This window comes from Pteropus medius, unplaced genomic scaffold, assembly GCF_902729225.1.
Source record: "Pteropus medius unplaced genomic scaffold, Ma_sr-lr_union100, whole genome shotgun sequence".
In the NCBI taxonomy this organism is placed as follows: domain Eukaryota; kingdom Metazoa; phylum Chordata; class Mammalia; order Chiroptera; family Pteropodidae; genus Pteropus; species Pteropus medius.
The window spans coordinates 245,630-265,355 of NW_024340693.1; the positions used below are offsets into that span (position 1 = coordinate 245,630).

A 19,726-nucleotide genomic window follows, 5' to 3' on the forward strand; every position below is an offset into this window, starting at 1 on the left:
CACAACAAATGAAAGACAGTCCTTGTTTTGTCTTGTTTTGTTTTTTAACCGATGGGCGTAAACTTTAACAAGCCCTACCTGGAAATATGGATGGTCTCTTTCTCGGGCGCCTTAGGTGAACGGGCTCCAAGTTTTTAATGTTTCTTTGAAGTCTTCCTCTAGTGTCATGTCCTAGGAGTAGTTCAGGTGGCAGACTACTCCGTCTTGATGACTTATAATCATTTTGAGCCGAATGTAGCTTGTTCTTCGTCCTGGAATATAAATTGCTGTCGTCAACTGCCATCGTAGGAGATGCATTAGAAAATCTTAACGAGAATCTGCAGAGCCAAAGCCAGCGGTGGCCAGGGCCACCTCCGGCCAGGGCCAGCTCTGGCCAGGCTCAGACGCCGGCATGCTTTGCCTCAGTCTTATGTGGGAAGCTCAGAGAGTCGATAGGCGTGGACTTGACCAGGTGTAGAATTACTCAACGGCCCCTCCTTTAATGCTTACCAGCACAGGGGAGGAGAGAAGCAAAAAGTCCTTAGGGGAATTTGAGCGAATGCGGCTTGGGCACCATCGTGCCCCCACGGACAGGAGTAAAAGCAGGTAGTGGTCGCCGGGTGAAATTTCTGTTTCACTGGCACGATGCCATAAAGCAAACACAGCTCACTGCTTGGGAACGAATGCAAACTGTTGGTCTCATTTTCCCTACTTACTAATGCTTATAGTTTTTAAAGTTTTTGAGAAATATTTTCACATGCCCTCATAACTTTTTGTTCCAAACTGCAGATGCAGAAGACACATCCGTCTTTATTAAACTCCTTCTCTGGCAGGCAGCCGACTGAAAGTTGGCCGGGAGAGGATGCAGATGGGTGATGAGCAGGGAGGAACCCCGTGGCTGGGAGAAGCAGCCATGCCGGGAGCCCAGCCCTGCCAGCGGCCCTCCATCCCGTGCTCTACCTGGCAGGTGGCTGCACCCAAGTTCAGCTGTCTGGCGGGGAGGTCAGAGGTCTAGCAAACAAGCCGTGGCCATGGCAATGATGACGGCCTCCAAATACAAAGCGGAAGTTGCTATCTTCGTGAGCGTCTGCCTGGCCTTCGCCTAAGGGTCAGTCGCCTTGGTGGCCTGAGAAAAACCGGCATTTCCTAGATTCCTGCCTTGACCTGTCACATATTTTCTTCCTTTCTCTTCCGGATTTTGCACTGTGCTGTCCCGTGTCCCTTCCCCCTTACTCTATTTATGTGGAATGTTCTCTACTCATTTCTTTAACCCATTGTGCAGAAATCCTAACTCTAATCTATCCTCTCCAGCTGTGCGCCAGGGCTGTGTCCTCTGTGTCCCCGTGTGTCTCCCCCCCACACACACACACACACACTGTCACACCTCTCATGTCCTGTCTGGCTGTAGAGTGGGTCAGAAGATAAAGACGAGAAGGCTCTGCCTTCTCCCTCCCAGTGCCTGGGGTCTGCCGCACAGAGCCTGAGCAAGGCCTTAGGGGTCGTCGGCTCAGGAATCACTGTTGGCTTCAGTTCCTAGAGGCCGAGTCGCTGTTATTGTTTGTTAAATGTAAGAGCTGGGTCTCTCTCCCTGAGTAAGGACACTGCCACACTGAGGACTTCTACTGCTCTCCTTATTCTTCAGCAATGGCTCTTCAGACGACAACAGATTTCTTGAAGAAAAAAGCATTTTTCTAACAAGTCTGTCCAGATTATGGTTGCCAATATAATTCAACAATTATAATTATAATCCAACAATTGTATTTACATAATTAGATTGTTGAGATTTCTGTGTTGTTTTACTAATTCTCAGAAACACCTACATCATTTCCCTCGCAGGACTTACAACCATTTTTGTCAGGTTGAAATGAAATGTACCCTAAATTTCAAAACAATGAGTGGTTCACACAAAACTATTTTTAAAAGCCCATGAGACCGCTCAAATCTCCTTAGCATTTTTTTTTCTAGTAAAGAAATAAAAAGTATTGTTTAAAGTTTGAGATAATGCTTTAATAATAGGGAAAAAAAAAACCCAAAACATTTCCATAAGCCAAATCTCAAGAACAGTGTTTAAATTTCAAATCCACAGCAGGGTAGAGTTTTAGGACACAAAATACTGGACGCTAACTGGGGGAAAGAGAACAATAACAGACAAAAGCTTGAGCTCTTTAGTGACAGTTTAGTCTCCCCTAATTCACAGTGTCATCATGGGTCTAAATAACAGTATATGTGATATGAAATGCGAGTCTGTGAAGAAAGGTGTTATCACTCACAGCATGGAACAGGTACAGCTGTGTAGTGTGCACAGCTAGTTTTGTCTCTGTCTTTAAGAGGCTGGCTGGAAGCACAGAGTTAGGTACTTATACATCCGGAACGCATCGTAATAACAGCCATCATTTATTGCAGGCTTCGTACTGGCCAGGTTCTGCGCTAAGCCTTGGACGTGCATTATCTCACGGAGTCTTCCTCGTGACCCTGTTCTGTGCACTGAGGCAGTGAGTCTAGTATCTAGGAACTGGAAAAGAAGACCTGAATATTAGGGTTTGCCTGATTCCAAAGCTCATGTTCAAGTCCATGCTTCAAATCGCAACACCATTATTAAATGTGTATAAATCTAAAAGAAGTTGAAAAGTCTTTCTCCATTTTCCTAAAACAATTCTTGGCTTTAAGCAGATTCTGTAGGGTCATGGAGTGGTCCGGCTCACCTACCTGGGCCTGCCCCCCTCAGCTGAGCTGTCAGGAGGTCACTGGGTTCGTGGGATGAAAATGAGAAAGAACAAAGGAATTCAGAGTTTTGCTTTAATAAGAAAGTATCCATGTTGCAGATTTTCCTATTACAAGGCACTTAATTAAAGTATTATATTTTCCTGAGATTTAAATTATAATTAGGTTAAAAAAAAAAACCACGAAAAAAACAAAAAAAACCCCTACCCTACTATGGAGGTACCCTGAACCCCTGATCCTCTAAAAATTCAACGATATAAGAGAAGGCTGGAGAATTCCCAAGGGGCTCATGAGTCCCTGTCCCGCCCAACTCATTCTCCCCTTACAGGGGCTGTAAACAGATCGGAATCTAATATATGTCCTTAAAGAGAACAGTGGGGAGAAGCTGAATTTGCTATCGTTAAAATTTTAAGGCAATGAAAACGAAGAACAATACTTATTTAAAAGTAGTATTAAATCTGTGAACACGAAAAAAGTGAACTTCCCTTTCAAAATATTTAAATGGGCAGACAGCATGAATGACAACCACTGAAAATTTAGCTGGGTTTGGACTGAATGAGAATATTCACAAGTTGTCACGGTAAGCCTGGCCCTCCCTCCTAACCGCCAAAGGTGAAATTCCATTCTTCGTGTGTAGAATGCCGACGCCATGTACATCGCCAGGTCACACGGCTCCCCTGCAGCGTCTCTGCAGGAGGCCACGGGCCACCGTCACTGGCGACATGGCTGTGCTCGGTGCTGGTAACGACACCTGCAGTCTTGTCTGGGGTGTGGTCATGGCTGAGCCGATCTTCTCTCAGTTCCTGAAAATACCATGGGTTCCACCCATGGTCGAACCCTCGCTGGCTCTCGATAGCAAAGAACGGTAATGACCAGCCTCCCTCTGAAGTCCCCTGCTTCTGGTTTCTCCTCCTCTGTCTCGGGCCCCTTCTGCCCGGATTCTTCAGGGCTCCTTAAAAGTTCATGCTCTTTCCTCCTGCCCTGGTGCCTTCTCTTCGGCGAGCCCATGGACTGAGCACCTGCTGTGCGTGTGGCACCCACCGTGCAAGGCCCCAGGTCTCTGCTCGTGAGAAGCCTTCGTTTGGCAGGCAGCAGATCTGTCACAAACTAGTCACCACACCGAGTGACCTCTCTGTGCAGAGGTGACACACACAAGACAGCCACTTGGTTGACTCTTTTCCAGTGGAGACGGGGTGGGAAGGGTTTGCAGAGGAGAAGGGGCGAGTTCACGAGGCGCACGAGGCGGATCCTGTGCAAAGGCACTGACATGTGACAGAACAGCAGCCGTCCGGAGGATGGCAAGTGTGGCTGTCCCATGCCCAGCAGCATTTGATGACATCATGCAAAAGTACAGACCTTGGAGAAACAAGATCGGGCAATCCTCGAAAATGGGACGGAAGGAAAAACCGTAAATTGGTATTATTCTCTATTTCTTAAACACTACCACAAATTAAACATATGGAAGACACCTACTGAAAAAAAAAATCTGTATTAAAAAATTGGTTCTGACCTTTTCAAGCAATTTTGAAAAAGACATTTTGAAAACTCTGGCTCCAGTAAGTAACCCTTCTCCTGAATCATCTCTGTTTATTCCGGAAGCTGTGAGCAGGGATTTGCTGAAGCATTCTTACACAAGTTTTTAAAGTCATGCCAACTGTACCTTTCAAAAATAGCTTTAGAACCAGTTCTTACTGGCGAGAAAGTCAACTTCATTTACATTTGCATTCCTCTTGGTTTGATCTTGCAAGTCTCAGCAGAATGCCAGTGTAAGCGCCTGGCCTTTCCTCAGATTCAGGTGGGGCTGAAGTCTTTCCTGGCTTGTGGGGACGACTGTGGCAAGAGGGACAACAAAAGTAAGTCTGCCTCTCTACGCTGCCGCCGACACGCCCACGTGGGCCGAGAGGAAGGACTGGCAGGCCTCCTTATGCTTCTGTTTAAGGGATGGAATCCCAATTTGCATTCAAAAAAAAATTGAAGCTTTGGAAAACTTCGTCCAAATACTAGACAGCGTAACCTCAGAAGTGTGATTGCCAAAACCAGGAAGGCAAGGGACTGGTGTAGCTGAGACGGTAGGGACACGGGTGGCACTCGTCAGCCACACTCACTGACGACTACAGCTCTCATCTGTGGACCGATGATATCTACGTCCAGGCCCCGCCCCGACCTTCTACACAGGTTTCTAGGTCTGTATATTCAAGTGCACACCAAACATTTTCCGGTAGGAACTCGGCAGGTACAAAACTGTCCTCCCATCATCAAAAAACAAACAAAAATGCCAGACAAAACTCTGCAGCTCTTGAAATTTCTGCTCTCACCACATCACCATTCACTCAGTGACTCAAGCTGTAAACCTTGCAGCTACTTTGCCCGAACGATGTCATGTTTACCCCTTACATATCTTTGCTTCTGTGTCACCTCCCGCACCTCCGCTGTCACTGCTCGGTGGCAGCATTTATTTTTTCTTTCCTGAGCTTTCGACTCCCAACAAATCTGGCCACCTTTGACACGGCATCCTGACCCTTCATATCTTAGCGAATCACCTGATTAGCCCATTTCCCCCTATAAAATGCTGTTAAGAATTGGGCTGAATGTGTGGACCAGTCCAGGGTATCATGAGGCTAGTTCCAACCTTGATAACAGCAGGTGTCTGTTAATGTGACACAAGATTACTTTAGCTTTTATTCCTGGACCTAAAAATCTGAGTTTATAAATTTCGTATTTGAACAAATAAATCATTGTTCGCTAGGACTAAGCTATTTAATGTCTTGGTTTCTTGATTTTCTGATCGAAAAAATAAAGGAAATAATTTTTGCTTCTTTCACCAATGCGTTGTGTGAATTAACTGAGTGATGGTTGATATCCTCAGATGAAAGATGTTATATACAAAATAGATAATAAATAACAAGTCGAGAAATTACATGTAGTCATATAGATGCTAGGAAGTGTTATTCTGACAAATGAAATGATACCTTTATCATTATAATACCACTTTTATAAAATTTGTCTGATTAGATGGTGGTATTCTTGACAGCAACTGTCAACAAAGACCCAAAGGCTACTTCCTCAACCTAATAAAGGACAGTTAGGAAAAACATACGGATAACATCACACTTAATGGTGAAAAACTGAATGCTTTCTCTCTAAGATCGAGAACAAGGCAAAGACGTCTGTTCTCAGCACTTGTGTTTAACCTTGTACTGGAGGGTCTAGCCAGTGTAATTGGGCAAGAAAAAAATAAATAAAAGGCATCAAGTTGTAAAGGAAGATGTAAAACTATATTATCAGATTACATGATCCTCTGTATAGAAAGTATGACAGAATCCACCAAAAGTTATAAGAACTATTGTAAGTTCAGCAAGATTGCATGATATAAGATAAATACATTAAAATCTACTGTATTTCTATATTAGCAAAAATAAACTGGAAAAGTAAACTTAAAAAATAACACCATATTACAGTCATGCCACCCTGAACACGACCAATACCGTCTGTTCTTGGAAGCTAAGCAGGGTTGGGCCTGGTTAGTACTTGGATAGGAGACTACCTAGGAAGACCAGGTGCTGTAGGCGTAAAAAAAAAAAAAAAAACCACCATAAAAATATTAACTATTTATGGATATATATGAAAAAGATGTGACAAATATATACATGAAAACTACATTACAAAGAGAAATTACAAAAAACCTGTTTAAGTGGAGAGATATACCAAGTTCATGGATCAGAAGACTCAATATCTCCAAGATATCAATCATTTCCAAATTAACCTGTTGATTCAAGGCAATCTGAATCCAAATCCTAGCAGGACTTTTTGTAGAAAGTGACAAACTGATACTAAAATTCACAGAGGAATGCAAAGGATCAAGAATAGACAAAGTAGCTGTGAAAAAAAAAGTTTGATTGATACGATCAATTTCGAAACCTGGCATAACATTACGATAACCATGATCGTGTGGTTCTGGCTTAAAGACAGACAAAAGATCAGAGGAACAAAACAGAGAGTCCAGGAATGGGCGCACATATAAACGCACAGCTGATTTTTGACAAAGATGCCCAGGCAATTCAGTGAAGAAAGGATGGTCTTTTCAATGAACACTGAGAGAAGAGTTAGAAATGTGAAAACAAATAAACTTTGATCTATACCTCACACTACATACAGAAAACAAACTAAAAATGGACTACAAGCCTAAAGGTAAACTCTCAAACCATAAATTTTCAAAAAGAAAATGAAGAAGGAAACATTCGATTCATAAAAACAAACAAACAAACAAACAAAACTAACAAGCTGAACTTTAACAAAATTAAAATCTAAAGGTTTTTTTTTTTTTAATCTTCCTCTCTTTGAAAGACACCGTGAGGAGAATGGAAAGACAAGTTACAGTCTGGGAGAAAATGTTTGGAAGACATATACTTGGTAAAGGAAGAAGCCAGACCAAGAAGTTTGCATACTGTATGACTCTTTCTATAAACTTCTGGAAAATATAAGCTAACCTACAGTGACAGAGAGCAGATCGGCATTTGCCTGGTGCTCGGGGTGGAAGGCCGGGAGTGGGGCATCCCTAAGGGGCACGATGAAAATGGAGGATTCGCAGGTGTACACATATATATGGACTAATCAAATTAGATACTTTAAACATGAGCAGTTGATTACATGTGAACCAAAACTCAAAACTTTTTTTTTTTTTAAGACAATGTTATACCTTCCCCAGTACATTTGTTTGACCAGACTCAGAAACGTTCTGGACTTCGGCTAATAAAATTAATAAATAAAAGTGAAACAACTCTCCAGAGTCCACCTTCTGCATCAAAGGCGAGAAATGCACCTGTACCCAAGAGTTCCATCAATCTCACTTCAGACAAGAATTTTCTTGTCCTGATTTATGTCTTTAGTTTTTAACTTACATAGCACGTCGGCATTCTTCGGTAACGCATTCCTTGTTAACGCGAGTCAACGGGGAAGGTGGGTGACAACTATTGTGAGTGAGTGAGTGAGTGAGTGAAAAGCTGCAATGGAATAAAAAGGCATTTCTTAAGAGCAAGTTTCCTCACAAGCTTCTGTGACAACTTGTGAAATCTTTTAGGCCAAAGAACGTTAACATCAGGACATAGATTATCTTAGCTGGCTCGGGGGCAGGCTTGTCAGACACCGAAAAGACAAAGGGAACTGGTCTGTGGATCCTTCCCACAGTTTCTGATGCCGTTCGCAGACTCTCCTGCTTGAATCGTTCGCAGACTCTCCTGCTTGAATTTTCCAGATGGAAATGGCGGCATGAAAACCTTCGATAGCGTTGAAGCTGGAGCTAGCCTCGAACTGGTTGTTGAGGTGACACCGCACACGGACTAAGGAGTGTTGGAAACGGCAGGTACCTGGCTGTCGTCTTTTGAAAAACTTTGTAACTCGTGGCCATTTAAGTGCCAACTTAGCTTTGTATAGACAGTATTTTTTATATTCTACTGCTTGTTCTGTATAGAAGAGTAAGAGTAAAATTTCTCAGAAACTGATATCAAGCAAGTAAAAATCTGTAAGAATACAGATTTCAATATCATGATTAGAAAGCCTGACCCATTGGATGGAGAACTCTGTACCCCCAAATAATGTCTTCTCAAACTCATTTAGAACATCAGAAAAATGGACCACGTACCGGGCCATGAAACAAATCTCCAAATACCACTTTGTTTCATGTCATCTTACTCTGAGACATTGTCCTATCACGACCCCCAAAAAACAGATATCAATATAAAAATCAGCAAAAAACACCGTCTCTTCATCCAACACCGATACAGTAACTCACTACGCACTCCCCCGTCGTGGCCTATGCTGTGCATTACACTCAGCGTTCCGTTTACTCTCAGAATGTGGTACGACCATTATTTCCATTTTACAGAGAAGAAAACACATTGAGAGGGATCAAGAAACTGTACGAGTAACAAATCACAACCAAGCCTATTCCTCCATTAACTGCAAAATCTGTGAAATATACACCTCCCTCAATCCTTTGTTCCCCAGCTACCTCCAGGCTCTCCCTTGGTTCCTGTCTCCCCTCCTCCGGTTCCTTCTCCTCATCCGCAGCCTTCTCCTGTGTCCCACCCTCATCTCCGGGCCATTTTCTATGACCAGGAAGAAGCAACTGGAGCCAGTGAGGGATTTCTGAGGATGTCCTGCAAGATACCCCCACCGTCAGGGAGCCAGTGTTTTCCTTCCTCCGCCCAGGAATTAAATTCCAACTCAGGACCCCAGATGCCTGTGTTTCACCTGATTTTACAATGCACCATGTTGTTTTGCTCACTTTTGAGTCCTAGCCGGCTTCGAGGAAACGATCAAAACTTGGGAGCATCTTTGTCAGGAAGGTGAGTCTCAATTCTCCACCTCAATCCTCCAGCACCCCCGCCCCACTATCTCAGAAATCTCTACCTATCTATCAATCGATCTATCTAACCATTCTCGTATTTGTTTTTATCATGTTCTGGATAAAAAGGTGATTTATTTTATATCATATTCTAGAAGTTAAGAAAAATCCAAGTATCAGAAATAAAACTTCATATAAGTCAAACAGACATCTTTCTTCCCCCCCCCAAATATAACTATAAATTTACATTATTAATTTATGGTGAGAGATAGAATATTAAGACAACTCTTGAAAGCAGATTTATTTTTGGTTTGTTGTACCCATCCCCTGGGCCACCAGTCAGGTTTTCACATGACTTGTCCTGTCAGAGCCTCGAGCCAGCATGTACCAGGTACAGTGGGATACCTCGGTACAGCCTGCGGGGGAACTCTGCAAACGATGTCCCTTCACCTCCTTTAAGAGTCACCATGCCAGAGATGCGCTGAAGGCACTTCAGTCTCGCAGCAAAGAACCAATCGTGCTTAACTTTGTTTGACCAGCATTTTCCAAACTGAGTTGATTACGGAGCTTTCTTTCCCCCGCCTTCTACGTCGTAGCTGTTAGTACCCTCCCTCCCTGACTTTCTGCAAATCAGAGTTTGGGAAATGCTGCCTTAACACGGAGCCATTTGTCAAATGGCCACCTTGGGCGCTGTGGCAGGGGAGAAACCGGAATGAGTTGGTGACGTGCCTTACAGTCCGGCCCCTTGCTCTCCGGGCACCTGTCCCCTACAAGCAGGATGGGCCTCAATGTCATCTGATCAATGCAAAATCAGCCACTTTCACCTGTGCTGAAGAAAATGGACCAGAGAAAAGTAATTTCCAATAATTTATGTCTGGCTCAGGAGTTGATCACAAGCCAAACGAATTGTCTTTCCAATTATAATTTATATAGGCGACTAAAGAAATAAATTTTTACTTGCCCAGCATACACCAACTGTTGGAAGGGGGCAAATGAAGTCAAATTAGAATTTGTATTTTTCTACAGATTGTCCTCAAAGTAGATGGAAATAACTGGAAGTCACCAGGGTTCTCATGCCACCAGTAATTACTGTGTTCTACACACACCTGTATTTTCCCATTGCTAAACAAGTTTTCCCACAAAGGATCAGCCACCGTACCACCTTCACGAAACACTATCCTATCAGAGGGGTCAGTTTTTTCCATCTAGAATTTCTTGTGGTTTCATTTTGGTCTTGATAGAGATGTAGATGTTTGACTAGTGATTTAATAGAAACGACCTTGTGGTTTCCCATTCCTCCCCACTAATTCTTCCGAAATTCATGAAAGATGAACCACGACCTGGTCTGGAGTTAGTTTCTGTGTCTTTATTTTCGTCAGGCTTTTTCTTTTACTTACTACTGATCTGAAAGGCCAGGGAAATTTCATCGTGGTTTTCTTACGTCTTCTTTTCTACATGAGAGAATTCTTACAGAGCTTACAGAAATGAAACAGTTGAGAATTTCGGAAAACTTCAGAGTTTTGGAAAAACTAGCATGGAATTCTCAATGTAATTCAGCCTTGAAAATAATGATATAATATTTACCAACTGTTACTAATGTTTACTCTTCTGCCATTCCAGGAGAGGAACCATAAGAAATAAAATTCTTTAAATCATTTAGTATAAACATTCCCTGTATTATTTGTCATTTTGGAAAGTATTATGTAGCATACTCTACAGATATATTATAGGAACCTTCTTTTCCCTAAAAGACATCTACAATTTACTTCCTATTTGAAACATCGAAATGATGTTAGTGAAGGCCCGGATCTGAAAACCGGCAGTGTTTTGTACAGCTGCATACTCACCGGGGGGGAAAACAAAGGGCTGGGTGAACACGTTAGACACACAGAGTTCAGGCGAGTGGGGCGAGGATGTATTAACACACTGACCTTATTCGAAACCGGGTATAAAGGGCCCTCGGTGACTTCTCGTGAATATTCTTCCCCCAAACCAAACAAGGTAGCTGCCTGAACCTTCTCATATCCTGTAGCTGTCAAACGCTCTCCCTTGACATGAATTCAAAGCTGTAATTTTCCACACTCACTGCTCTTTTTTGGAGGAGGTGTGTGGTTTTGGCTTATGTTATTTCATCTACATTTCTAGCAAACGTCTCACCTGATGCGATGCTTCACAGAACATTTATTTTGCTAATGAATAGCAAGGGAGGGGAACAGTACACACACATGTGTTCTTATGCGTGTGTATAGCTATATCTTTATCTACATGTCTAAGCAGCCCGAGATCCACAGACAGGTACTATCGATTGAGGGATAATATTTACTGGACCCCTGTGTTCTCATTCTCAGATACTGGCTGTGTGTTCTGCAGACATATCTAATTTTCAAATCGATGCTATAATCTCAGATGTGGGCTCCTACATCCAACCACCTGATGGGATTTCTGTCTGAATACGATCGCCCAAAACTCACACGTCCAGAACTGAAATCATCCTGACCTCAAATCGCCACCCGTCCTGCATTTTCTTGACCACTTGAGTTCCTGACTTGGGAATCATTCTCAGTTCTCCCCTGTCACCAGCACAGCACACACCGCTCACCGCAGGCTGCTGAGTTTACCCCCTCGAACTCATGGCGCCCCCTCTTCCCGCCTGCCTTGTTCCCACGCGGGCCGGGTTGACTTTAGCGCTCTGTCTGTCCCTTGATGTCGGTGCCCGACAGCTCTGTCTAAAAGGCAAAGGGCCAGGTCATTCTCCTGCGGAAGTTGTTTCCGGGGCTGCCGACAGCCTACGGGTGAGAAGGCACCGATGGCTCTGTCCCAGTTCCTCGGCAAGGCCCCGCCTTCCCCGTGACCTGGCGCCGCTGCCATCCCTCGCTGCCTGCACGCGAGCCGCGCACACGGTGCCCCGAACACGCGCCACCGCGCCAGCCTGTGAGTGCCCGAGCTGCCACTGCCCCCTCCCCCGGGAGTCCTTGTCTCGCTGTCTCCTCAGCCCTGAGACCCCTTCACCCTCCCTGCACGGCAGCCCCCGCCGGTTCCCCGGGCTCCGTTAGGAAGCCCCCTCTGGCTGTCAACAGCTGAGTTAGGGGGCCCCCGTGCTCCCGCCTCCCTCTGCACAACTACCCACCGCTGAGTTCCCGCACCTTCCATCCTTATCTGCTCCTGTCTCAGGGTCTCTGGCTGAAATGCAACTCATTCCCTACTCATCTCTGTATCCTCGGTGCCCAGCTCCTGCTCGGTACACAGTAAGAGCTCAATAAACGTTTGCTGGGCTGCAGAACTGGGGCCTCATGCTCCTGGCTTACTGGGGTCACCTATGCCTTGCTCTGGACGCGTGTGTCCTACGGAAGGCCAGGGTCCCGGGGCTGAGAGCAGGAGCCAAGGTGGGTACCAGGAGAGTCTCGTCTTCTGAATCACATCCAGGCAACCTCTAAGAGCATCTTGGGGCCTTGGGAGTTGTATTTTCATATACTCACCCAAACACAGATGCCTAACTAGTCGACGTAAGCAGAAGAAAGGAAGTTAGAAAAAGAAAAACAATAAGAAAAGTTCAAGAATAACTGAAATATTTGATTAAAAGTCTGACACGGAAGGACAAGGCCCGAACACTTGACTCTAATCTTAAAAGGTTGATTTTCTTGATTCTCAAACGGCTCAAACAAGGCTCTCAACAACTGCTTTGGGTAAGTTTCAAAATGAGTGCATGCAAAAAATAATCACGAGAAAGTCCTTTTTTTCTTGTTATACGAAAAAGAAAAAAGAAAGAAAGAGGAAGAAAGCAAGAGAATTCTAGCGTTAGTGCATGTAATTGACATGTCTCAATTCTGGTTGATAGATGACGGATTTGGGCAACAAACAGCCCCAAAGGAAGAGGCAAGAGAAAAGAAGGATGAGGCATTGAACGCAGCAAGAGGGAGGGGGAGGCAGGTTGGGCTGTGGGACCCGCCACTCTACTGTCTGCCCCTGTGGATTCTGTCCCCCTGTGAACCTCTGGAAGCACTTGCCTCTGAACACACAATGGAGTTCATGGAGGCACCAACGGGATATCTACCGAGGGCAGACAGACCTAAAGTTCCATTCTATTCGACGCGACACACATTTCTTGAGCTCTTGCACATATCAAAAACAGACGTTCAGGGGCGGCAGATGGGAATACAAGTATTAGGCAGAGTTCTTGAGTTTTTAGAATTTACAATTTAATGAACCACGGAGAATAACGCTCCCTGACCAGATTGTCTGGCTACCACACAGAACAGCCACGGTATACCTGGAATAACAGAAGGCGGGGAAGGGAGTTCAAATTTCCATCATAAGTATTTAATGAAACATTGAAATAGAAAAACGAATGTAAGTAAAAAATTAGTAAACATGATTTGTGCCAACAAATGATTCAGCGTTTTTGCTAATTTTCACGAACGCGGCAGACCATGAAAGGCTGAAAGGGTTATCTATCTACCTGCCACTCCATGGACAGGGTAAAATGCAATATTTTAGAGGCCAAGTTAAGAACATTTACTTAAAATTACATACCACTTCTGACTTGCGTAGCTTCTAAAAACTACAGAAATTCCAACCCGGTTGTGAGATGTGCATCAGTTTTCAGAAGGAAGAGAGCAGGGAGGGGTGAACACCTAGATTTGGTTAAAAAACTTGCTGGTGCAAATTACTTTAGCTTCATTTTTGACTTAGTAGTAATCAATCGATTTATGGCTGGAGGGATGAACTTCTGAACATCAGCAGAATTTTCAAATGAGATATAAAACATCTGATGCTCTTGACACTTGATAATAAATGCATTTCTTATAGCACTGGGAAGGAGCCTGGTGAGGCAGAAATAGCACAGGGACTGGAGTCCCAAGATGTTGGGGTCCATCCGAGGATAAATAAGATCCCCTGTGGGAAGGGCAGTTTGCAGTGCCTGAGACAGAGTATCTGTTAAGGAAAAGCAGTTTCTTGTTTGCTCCTCCTTCAAATTCTACACCAGATTACATGAAATTTCTGGAACAGGAACTCATCAAGCACGGTGGGCCACGGGATGGCTCGTTTTTCAAGGTTTTATAGCATTGTGATCTGACCTCTCAAAGGATGCTTACGGAATGCTTTGACGAAAATAAAAATCAATAAAGATAATAAGCCACACAGCTTATGATCCCTGGGAAACTGCGAGGTAAACAAGGCACCCTTCTAGACCTGGAGGAACTAATTGTCATACGAAGTCGCTTTGGTCTGGCAGGCAGGTGAGAATATGAAACTTGAGGTCAGAAGATCTGGGTCTGATTTTAGATCCTGACATTAATTAGCTGTGTGATCCTGGGTAAAGTTAATTAACCTCTCTGATCTGCTACCTTTGAAGCAAGAATGACAGCATCCACCAAAGAAAGTGGCTATGGGAAAGTAAACAAGACATTTCTTTTGAGAACCCCTGGGTACAGGGCTTGGCACAGAGTTGGCCCATAATAAACATCTCTTGACTTAAAATCTTCGTGAGCTGCACTGAATTTTATAGGTAACTCTAGGTGACAAAAGTAAACCTCCCCTTACCTTCATGCGGTACAAGAAATAGAAATAAAAACATGTACTGAGTACTATCTTGTATAAAATGTAGAAAACCCAGACAAAACTGACGAAACGGAGTGAAACACTGGGTCTCTCGGACTCCATCTTGTTCCACGCTGTGTGGTCCCCCCTACCTTCAGGCTAATAATAGCATCTGCTTAGTCTTGCATACAGATGTGCTAATTATAAGAATTCTGCTTGCGGCTCGAGCTTTACAAAAAGAGTCTCTTATCAGAAAGTGCCTCTCCTAAGGACATAAGGGAAGTAAGTAATGTTTGTCAAAGGTTTGTGGGGACTTCATGACCAGACTCGCATCAACTAGGGCCAACAGCCCGCGCACAATCGTCCTCAGACCCTGCTTGCACCCAGATGTCAGCGGTCATCCATCACCCTTGCCCCTCCCCTTGCCCCTTCCTCTACGGAAAAGAAGCCTGAGCTCTGCACATTTGGAGGACGGATTTGAGGCACCACAGGGACTCTCATCTTCTCTGTTGGTGCCTTCTCGATCAATAAACCTTTCCCTACTCCAAATTCCGATGTTTTGAGTTTTGGCCTTTCACAGCATGGGGCACGCGGGCTTTGGATCCGTAACAAAGAGGTAAAATTATACCCATGACATAAACATCCGTCCCTTTACGTAAAGACAGTCCGCAAAGACAGACAGCATGCTTTCCTGACCCTCCTTCTTCACGGCACCACTCCGCTGGCTTCTTAATCAAAAGAGACACAAGAACAGTGAAGAGCTGTCGCAGCTCAGGGGACCCCTCTCAAATGCCCAGGGCGCATCCCTGGCCCTCTTCCTCTGTGTCCGGGACACGGTTAGTGTTGACATAAGCTGAATCAATAAGCCTTCTGTTGACCCAGGCAGGGCGCAGGGCCTGCGGACGCCATGGCAGCAAGTGCTTGATCCAAACAGGTGCTCAGCACACGTGTAGGGAAGGGGGACACCGACGTGTAAGTGGGCTCGGACTGATGCCGGAACCAGAACCAAAAGCCCGTCAGCTGGTTGAAAGAAAACTGCCTTCTCTGATGCCTGCATTTCATCATGGACGGCAGTGGAGAAGAGACTGGTTCTGGCGGTTTAAAATGGTCTTTCTATTAATGTCCCCGGTCTTGTGTCCATCCTGGTTTATGTTCACAGGGCAGCGTTCTTCTACCCAATGGCTGTAGCTCAAAGTGCCCAGGTTAGCGTCAGCTTGTGCTGTTAAGGAAGTAATTTTTTTTTTTAAATTCTAGAGGGTTGGGAGTACAATGAAAATATTTTTAAAATAATTTCCTGTAGAAAGATACTAACCCTCTCTAAAATTCATTTTTCCTTCCTGAGTCTCTGCTCTCTTCTTAGCAGACTGTGAAACCCATCACTAAGTTTTATTTTCTTAAACTTCTGCCATATAACAAGTGGCTTAAATATCTTGCAGTTTAATGACAGTCTTCTCTAAATTTAGTTCAATTTTTGCAAAACTCCCTCATATAATATGTGAGCCATGGATTTGACATTCCAAGGGGAGCTGATGCTACTACCTAAGTCAAATAATCAGTTTTTTCGAATTTTTAAAATTTGGTCTATGTGAGTTTATGCTAACCGTATTAAGCCATGTTTAACACGCCATTAACGTTTCTATGGATGTTCAGGTCATACTAAATGTCTCACAGAAGGGTACCAAGTGTCTTCTTTTTTACCTCTCACCCAGTATTTATATGCAGATAAACACAACCACGGTTTGAAGAACCAATAGATAAATGAAAAGAAGAATGAATTCAATCTGAGAAAAAAATGGATGAGCACAAAGACTGGCTCAGGTGTGACAGAAGCCTTCTTGGACACCTGCCCCCTTCCCCGTTCTCTGCTGATAGATTTGCCTGAGTTTGGGAAATGGTCACCCAGATTTTTGAGCTCTGAGAGTGGGTGCTCCCCTTCTACGGTTCACATTCATAAAAATACTGGTTGCTGTTCATCTGGGTTAGATGAGCAGGAGGTTTATTTTCAGAATAAGAAATTTGACAGTTAATGTGAAAATCCTGAAAAAGTCATAGACTAGAAGGAGCCTGTGTGTTTTCTGAAACAAGCTTAGTGTTTCAATTTTTGTTTTGTTTTGTTTTCCCCATCTCCCCCCAAAAATCAGTTCCGTAGATAACTTCAGCTCATCCCACTTAGAATTAGAAGCTGTCTAGTTCACTTCCTAGCAAGATTCCAATTGGCCCGATGCAGCACACGATGATGTGGCAAACTGTCAAAGATCAACTGAAGGATGGGACTGCCCGTTTTTCTTTTCATCAAGATAAAGAGAAGGCCTTTGCGAAGAGGAAAATGGATGCAGTAAGAATGTGCATCCTTTGAAGAAAGAACAGAATGCATGAGGTAATCTTTTATCTTAGCTCTTTTATGATCTTTCAATTTCTGAATTCGCTTATCTCTTCTTGGGTAAACTGCAAGTTAGGACTACAATGACGGAATACTATGGTATAGTGATCTACACTGTTTCTTCAGGAGCTGTGTTATGTTCAGTGTGGAATTGCTTTTCCACTATGCTATAGAAAAACAGTTCTCTGTATGCTTTTCATATTCTCTTTGCTTTTATAATTTGGGTTACAACTGTCATTCAAATGTTTGGTGGTGACAAGTAGCACCCGACTCAAAATTAATGGCATTCACTTTGAATTCTAAATTCTTTTTCTTGTTTTCTAATGGCAGAGGCCACTTATCTTGCTCTTCAAACAGTAACCCAGTCTCTGTCACCTCACCCGCTGGGAACAACCCAGCATATACGCAAAGGCTTCTCCTTAGCAGCCTTGGAAATGTCACTCCAATGTAAATAAATATGATTCAGCTCCAGCCCTTCGATGTGACTTAAATCTGTTCTCCAATAGCAAGTGGAAACGTCTGTATGACATCAGCTCCCGAGTTCGTAATTTATATACTACACGCTTGACTTTCTAAAAACAAAACAAAACAAAACAAAACAAAACAAAACTATACCTAAAGAGTAAATACGCACTAAAATCCACATGTGTTTATCGAATGATTATTTTGTACCGGGGATGTATTTAGTGTGTTAAGACATACAAGACATAGTTCTTGTTCTTAAGGAATCTAAACTCAATCCCGGAAAATATGATACAAAAGTATGAGACTCTAAACAATGGTGCAAGACTTCAACAACTGTTCACGGGATGCATGTGACAGTTCAGAGCAAGTGTGGAAGTCTGTCACAAAAAAGAGCTTTCTGGAAGTGGTAATGGTGGCAGCTGAACTGTGGCGATCAGAAAGCACTTCACCCAATTCCCACTGCTCGGCTTCCGCTCTTACTACCTGCCTATCTCTTTGTGTTAAAATGAAGAAAATAGCGACAATTTATTTGCTAAACAAGGGAGTAGAATTTGGGAGTGTAACCAGATGTACCAGAATGAAAATAAATCGGTCCAGATTAGCAAGGTGCATAAAATAACAAAACCACTTGCTGCCATTAAAGTTGCCTTAATTATAGCCAGGAGCTGCTCAGTATGAGAAATAGACACTTTTTTTTTTTTTAATAGCAAAGGAAGCAGTCCCACGCCAGAATGTCCGAGTGAGCGTCGCCTATAATATCTGCTCACGAGTTCCACTTTGCAGTATCACCACCGTGAAACAGTGTAAGTGCCTGTTACCATGCACAGGTTAGGCGTCAACTTGGCAGAGAGCCAACCCAGTGGATCAACTGGAGCTGCAAGGGGAAAGCCGATGACTCCTGGACTCTTATGTGTGTATAAATTGCGAGAGGAAATGGTTAAATTTACTTATCTGTTTTGATTATTTATAATGTCCCTCTTCCCACCGGAAGGTAAACTCCAGAGGAAAGGAATCTTCATTCACTGGTGTGACCCAAGAACAGTGGCAGGTACATCGGGCACCTAGAACAGTGGCAGGTACATCGGGCCCTCGGCCACTCTGCTGAACAAGCGAATGGCATTGTGACAACCCCCGGCCCTATGTGGGCGAGGACACCATTCTGACTTTGAGTGATAAGTCTTGCTCAAGAGATACTGCTGAGTCGTTAAGACTGAGAAAGGTGTGTAACAAGGTCAGAGGTGGCCAGGTGGCCAGAGGTTTGTACTGGATCATTTTTGGGGTCACTGCCTTCCCCAGGGGGCTCGGCTTCCTCCGGTTCCAGCCTTCACTTGCCCAGAGCTCAGAGCTCATTAGGACTGACTTGGCAGACATTTCGGCTTACAACCTGGCTACCTATGACTTTGCTGTCCACCGGCTGTGACGCTCCCCTGGGTTGTTATAACAAGTCTATAGCCTTGGGCCTCCCTGTCTCATCAAGTCTTCACCTAAATTCTGCTTTCTCCCAAACCCTGTGTGGTTTGGCTTAAGACACGAATTCCATAATACCTCAGCTGCTGACAGTCTAAGCTTTGGCAAAAATGAAAGAGGTAGGCATCAGCTTGGCACCTAGCCCCAAATCACAGTGTTGCCCTATGAACTCCTGAAGACAGTGTGTCTTTCTCCTACTGCAAATGTCACAGTGTTAGGGCGATCGCATGGGTATCTGTAAGGCCCACAAATCGCACCCTCGTAACTGGGGAGGCTGAGTTTCTTATCATACCCAATTACATGTCTTCTGTGTATATTATTGATTTATATTTTTAAAATAGATTCTAGATACTAAATTTTTATTGCTTACTCAAAGCAAATGTCTTCTCCCATATTGCAGCTTCTTATTTTATTTTCTTTATAGTATTTTCTGTTGAACAGACAACCTTAATTTCAATGTAGTCAGACTTATTAACTTTGATGGTGCTTTCTGAATCTGTTGAGAAATCCTTCCATAATATGTGATTTGGAAGGTATTTTTCTTATGTTTTTGTTGTTCACATCTAGGTCTTCAATCCACTTGGAATTTATTTTTGTATGTGTCCTGAGGTGAATATCCTTCACGTCCTCTGCTTAATCTGCAATGCCAATATCTAAGGCTACATGGCAAGTCGCTATATATGCATGAATTTGATTCTGGGGTCTTAACTGCCTTTGGTCTCTGTCTCTGTCTCTGCATTAACACTACTTCGATTAAATCAGCATGGCTTTAAAAGTAAGTTTTGATCTAGGATAGAGTAAGTTTCTGCAAGTAGGTCTCTTCAAACATGTCC

The 19,726-nt window shown here is 43.7% G+C and overlaps 1 protein-coding gene and 1 pseudogene across 6 annotated transcripts in view; one reads left to right on the forward strand and one right to left on the reverse strand.

Moving 5' to 3' along the window:
- Positions 1–19,726, reverse strand: part of FRY (FRY microtubule binding protein) — a 320,056-nt gene that overhangs the window by 240,551 nt on the left and 59,779 nt on the right. For 3 of the 6 annotated variants that reach the window (XM_039861088.1, XM_039860841.1, XM_039860690.1), the window contains one exon: positions 79–251. The exons of 1 other annotated variant lie outside the window; for it this stretch is intronic. Coding sequence is in view for 3 of the 5 variants with exons in the window: in XM_039860841.1 (XP_039716775.1) it covers positions 79–251 (173 nt within the window). In the remaining 2 variants the exon portion in view is untranslated. Of the gene's footprint in view, positions 1–78; positions 400–2,249; positions 2,270–19,726 lie in introns of those variants that run through there. 2 more of the 6 variants (XM_039860925.1, XM_039860769.1) reach the window with 2 other exon arrangements.
- Positions 6,151–6,269, forward strand: LOC120603164 (uncharacterized; annotated as a pseudogene).